Genomic DNA, 5,886 nt, shown 5'->3' on the forward strand with positions numbered 1-5,886 from the left:
GGGGGTGTTCACCAACAGCAGATGCAACAAGGGGTTATGCACTACAGCATATCATTATAATAATAATAAATTGTATTTGTATAGTGCTTTAAAAAAAAAAAAAAAGGTACTCAAGGCACTTTACATAGTAAAGACAAACAATAGAAGCAACAACAATATAAGAGAGATGACAATAGTGAGAAACTAATAGCTAGCTTGTATAGAAATACAAAAATAAGTGGGACATTACAGATCCTTACATGCAAATCCTGTGTTTTTATACAGGAGGATATATATATATATATATATATATATATATATTTATATATATAAATATATATATATATATATATATAATATATATATAAATATATATATATATATATTTATTATATATATATATATATATAATATATATATTTATTTTATATATATATATATATATATATATATATTTATATATACAGTATATAAAATATATATATATATATATATATATATATATATATATTATAAATATTATATATATATATATATACTTGTTATATATATATATATATATATATATATATATATGTGTGTGTATATATATATATTTCCTGTCCCAGTGTGTGTACCTGCAGTTCAGCCTCTTCCTGCTCCAGCATCTTCCTGAGTATCTGAGTGGCATGTTTCTGTACTTCTGGGTCCTGAAGAACACATTTACAGACGCTGTAAGTTCCCTCGATGGCGGAGCCCCGTCATATTTCTTGGATTGAGAAAAGAGCCTTCACATTGTCAATGACACCAACCCTGAGCGTGGTTTCATTCACCTGTAGTGGTTTGGGTCCAGTGATTCTTTGGGAGGGGGTGCTGCTCAGTCCAGAGGGCAGAGGTGGTGGTGGAGGGGGCGGAGCCTCCCCACCCAGAGACGTTCTTTGAATGGGCGCGAGGTCAGTGGGGAGGGGCTCTAAGGGCAAGGAGGCGGCGGAAGGGGGCGGACCTTGTAGTGTCAGAGCGGCGTACGGACCCGCTATGGGGACGATACAAAAACAACAAAATAAAAAACAATAGCAGTAATGGAATCAGACAAATAGAGCGGACATTCAACAGAAACATTAAAAAACTCACATTTGATGAGCTTTACAACCTCCTGATGGGACATGGAGGACACCAGCGAGCCGTTCACCTGAGAGGGGAAGAGGAAGAGGAAGAGGAGGAAGAGGAAGAGGGGATGGTGGAAGAGGTGGAAGAGGAGACGGAGGAAGAGGAGATGGAGGAAGAGGAGACGGAGGAAGAGGAGGAGGAAGATGAGGAAGAGGAGATGGAGGAAGAGACGGAGGAAGAGGAGACGGAGGAAGAGGAAGATGAGGAAGAGGAGATGGAGGAAGATGAGGAAGAGGAGATGGAGGAAGAGACGGAGGAAGAGGAGGAGGAAGAGGAGAGGGAGGAAGAGGAGAGGGAGGAAGAGGAGGAAGAGGAGATGGAGGAAGAGACGGAGGAAGAGGAGATGGAGGAAGAGGAGAGGGAGGAAGAGGTGGAAGAGGAGACGGAGGAAAAGGAAAGGGAGGAAGAGGAGACGGAGGAAGAGGAGACGGTGGAAGAGGAGGAAGAGGTGGAAGAGGAGACGAAGGAAGAGGAGAGGGAGGAAGAGGAGACGGAGGAAGAGGAAGAGGAGGAAGAGGAGACGGAGGAAGAGGAAGAGGAGGAAGAGGAGACGGAAGAAGAGGAGAGGGTGGAAGAGGAGAGGGAGGAAGAGGAAGAGGAGGAAGAGGAGACGGAAGAAGAGGAGAGGGTGGAAGAGGAGACGGAGGAAGAGGAAGAGGAGGAAGAGGAGATGGAGGAAGAGGAGACGGAAGAAGAGGAGAGGGAGGAAGAGGAGAGGGAGGAAGAGGTGGAAGAGGAGACGGAGGAAGAGGAGAGGGAGGAAGAGAGGGAGGAAGAGGAGATGGAGGAAGAGGAGACGGAGGAAGAGGAAGAGGAGATGGAGGAAGAGGAGAAGGAAGAAGAGGAGAGGGAGGAAGAGGAGATGGAGGAAGAGGAGACGGAAGAAGAGGAGAGGGATGAAGAGGAGATGGAGGAAGAGGAGACGGAAGAAGAGGAGAGGGAGGAAGAGGTGGAAGAGGAGAGGGAGGAAGAGGAGGAAGAGGTGGAAGAGGAGGACGAGGAAGAGGAGATGGAGGAGAGGAAGAGGGGAATCAGCAACACTTCAAATAAATAAACCAAGAGCGTCTGCGATGTTAAGAAGTGAAAACCTTGATGATCCGGTCCCCTTCGTGGACTCCGGCTTTGACTGCTGCTCCGCCTGCAGAGACGAGTACAGCGAAGAGTGAGACTCTGTTAGAGCTGCTGATGACGTCTCTGAGCACCTCATTTTATATTTGACAAACACAAATCTGAATAACCTCTTTGAAAAAAATGGAAGAAAACTACTTTTTAAAAACAAAAATATGATTAAATCGCATTAGTCGGCTGCGTCTTACCCGGCCGGACGTTCTGCACTAGCTTGACTCTCTCTCCACACACCGTGAAGCCGAAGCCGAGCTGGTCCTTCTGCACGACCACACATCTCTGGACGAGACCGGTAGCTGAAAGAGATGTTCGGGAGGGTGTTTAAGGGAGATATTAAAATGATGTGGGGATCAGCGGCGCGGGGAAGTCTCGTATTTTACCCGTACTCTCAGCAGAGACGTCCGCCATCAGCTCCCTCTGCTGGGCGGCGGAGGATTTGCGCTCCGAGTCCCCGATGGTCAGACTGCTGAGCCTTTTTAAGAGATGAGAGAAAAGAGGGCGAGCGTGAACCAAACAACAACAACACGGGGTGATTGAGAAAAAGATCTGAGATAAAGTGACGTAAGAAAGAAAGTACAATTAGAGCAACAAGAGAGGAGAGGAGGAGTCAGGAGAGGGTGAGAATGTGAGAAAGAGGGCATTAAGAGAAGGGGTCGAAAGGGAAAACTCACCAAGCGGCAAACGGGCTGAAAGCGAAAGCATGGCAGAAAGGAAAGAAGGGAAAAAAGGGGATTAAAACAAAAAGGGGAGGAAGAGAGAGAGAAGAAATTCAGCATGAATTGTGAAGGAAAACACACACCTGGACTTCCAAGAAGATATTTATGTATTTAAGGGAGAAGCTCTTTAGTGATTTGGTATCGTGAGACCAAAAAAAAAAAACGGTAACCATGGACGTCAATGACCACCATGGGGGCGCCCCCTGGTGGTCATTGACGTCTTATTGGCTGCCCTGCTGTCACATGACACACGCGCACACACACACACACACACACACACAGAGCAGGAGAAACAGGAAAGACACACGATCAGGACAAAAGATGCATTGAACACATCACGGAAACACAGTGAACGTGGTGACGACGGACAAGGTGAGAGACAGTGCGTTGGGGTAAAGACTGCAGGGGGGGGGGGGGGGGGGACACCCCAGGGCGAAGAGTCACGTTCAGGCAACAAAAAGACACTTAAGCCACGACGTGGGGATCCTTATGATTAGATTCAGAACACAGTTTCCATTAAATGAACAGAAAAAAGGTGCATTTCCAAACTAAAATCTTTGCTTTTTCATCTACTGTGTCTGCAGCGTACACCATTATATATATATATATATATATATATATATATATATATATATTAGAAACGAAACTAGTCCCACATGCCAAAAGACTAAATATAGTATGGTAAAATACATAAACTACAAGCACAGTCAAGCATTTGGTATACGTTTGACAAGTTGAATATCAAAGATATGCACACATGTGCAGTGTTAAAAAATGTTAAAAAAAATATGACATTGACGAGTGATAAAAGTGATATTTCATGTATAAAAAAAGAATATTATTGGATATTTATTTAGATAAGTATGTGTGTACGAGACTTCAAGACTTTCGACAAATCAGAACAAAAAGTTTATATTATTAATATTAGTATTCGTCATATTTATTATAGTGGGCTATATGAAAATAATAAACAACATTACAAGTTAACTGTGTGTGTGTGTGTGTGCGTGTGTGTTGGTGTGTGTGTTGTGTGTGTGTGTGTGTGTAAACTGATAACTCCAGCGTGTGCGCGCTTGCACATCGTCCGGGTCCCGCACGTGTTGCTGCTCTGGAGTTCCGTCAACAAACTTTATTTACAACGTACAAATTAATAGCTTTTTTTTTTTTTGCAATTTGTGAATAAAAATAAAACTTTTTTTTTTAAAAGGTGTAATGTGTCTTAGTTTGCTGGTATTGTTATGCACACGGGATTTTGGGAGAGGTGTTTACACTTCCCAGTAAACAACCTGTCTTGACTGGTTTCTCCAGAGGCCACACTGGGAGCAGTACGCAAGGTGTCACAGTGTGTGTGTGTGTGTGTGTGTGTGTGTGTGTGTGTGTGTGTGTGTGTGAGGCTCGTACCTGTCCAGGGTGGAGGTGGGTTGACGCAGACTCATGTCTGCAGCCTCGAGACGCTCCTCTGCTTCCTGCTGCGGGGATCAACACCGTCACTGGGCCTCTCTCATCATCATCATCATCATCATCATCATCATCATCCCCATCATCATCTTCATCGTCCTCGTCCTCATCTCTTTCCTCTTCAGGTGAACACAATGGAGGCTCTCTGGAGCTACCTGCTCCTCATGTTCGCGTCCCAAACCCCCTGCTTCCACTCAGGTGTCAGCAGTATTTTAATAAAAAATAAAAACAACACTGAGAAGCTCTAAAAAAATTTAAAAAATATACAATAAAAAAAAAAAAGGACTGTAGGTTGACTCAAAGGTGATGAATCATGAATGAATGGCTGATGTTAGCCCCAGTGTGAAGCTAACTGTAGGCAGACACGTCCAGGTAGCAGCGTGATCGATTATGGATCTATTTAAATAAAAAAAACCAAAACAAAAGAAATAAGCTTCCGCGCAGCCAGGACTTGTTCACATGCGCGTGTCTTTAACGTTAAGCACGCGCCTGTGTTTAACACACCTAGTTTATTAACACGAGCCCTCGAAGTGGGCTGGATAGCGACTGTGTGTGTGTGTGTGTGCGTGCGCGTGCGTGTGTCGCTAATGCGAAGTACTTGATACGTAAAATAACGTACGTAAAGCAACCGTTAACTGTAGTTAAGTGTGCAGCCGTTGGCTTTGCGTCACTCGCTAACGAACTCACGTTAGCCGGCTAATTAACAGATTAGTTAGCCGGCGTTAACTAGTTCCGCCGTTGGGATTGTAAAAAAATAAAAATTAAATAAAATAAAAATGAAAGCACCGGGCCGAATGAAAGTTTAAAAAAAAAAAGGTGCTTCTCGGCTGCGAGTTATCCAGTTAGCGGACTGAATGGGGTGAGAAACGAGCCTCTGAAGCGGCCTCCTATACCCGGCTAGCGTTAGCTTCTATCGACGGGCCGATCGCAAGCCGCGGCATCGCGTTGGTCCTCAGGCCGACCGAAAGCGCCGTGGGTTCGGCTCTCAGATGCGACGCGGAGTCGGACCTCGGAGGTAGCTAGCTAAACCGGCTATGTCCGCGAGACGAAACGCCAACATGGCGTTAACTGCATGCGAGTGGACGGGATGTCAAAGTGGCCGAGGTGGTGCATGCGGATCCCAGCTCGAGATAGTCCCGTTTTCGTGCAAATCCAAACACTAAAGGTGCACGTTAGCCAGCGAGCTAGCAGGCGATACGATTCCAGTGGAGGTTCCACCTCGGGTCTTTTCTTTCACCCCCGAAAACAAGCCGCAGTGGTAAAATCCGGATTGGCTTCTCTCTCGCGGTGTGCCAGGAGACCCGGAAGTTGTGGTTGCATGTATTGATTGCCTTTGAAAAACCTAAAAAAAATCCCAGTTCTTGTAAATAGTGATCTCCGCTGTGTTGTTATCCTGCTGTCTTGACTGGCTGCTGATACACCACCATGTTCTCAAAGATCGTAGGCACAAACAGGACCCAAC

General features: G+C 45.0%; 1 protein-coding gene across 1 annotated transcript in view; it reads right to left on the minus strand.

The window, feature by feature from the left end:
- Nucleotides 1–5,886, minus strand: part of arhgef11 (Rho guanine nucleotide exchange factor (GEF) 11) — a 15,959-nt gene extending 10,073 nt beyond the window's left edge. Inside the window, 7 exon segments of the mRNA XM_034556743.1 lie at nt 597–668; nt 792–991; nt 1,090–1,147; nt 2,214–2,263; nt 2,442–2,546; nt 2,637–2,722; nt 4,368–5,886. Of these exon segments, the coding sequence (XP_034412634.1) occupies nt 597–668; nt 792–991; nt 1,090–1,147; nt 2,214–2,263; nt 2,442–2,546; nt 2,637–2,722; nt 4,368–4,402 (606 nt within the window). The 5' untranslated portion in view covers nt 4,403–5,886.

This window comes from Cyclopterus lumpus, chromosome 18 (genome assembly GCF_009769545.1).
Source record: "Cyclopterus lumpus isolate fCycLum1 chromosome 18, fCycLum1.pri, whole genome shotgun sequence".
NCBI classification, from domain to species: Eukaryota; Metazoa; Chordata; class Actinopteri; order Perciformes; family Cyclopteridae; genus Cyclopterus; species Cyclopterus lumpus.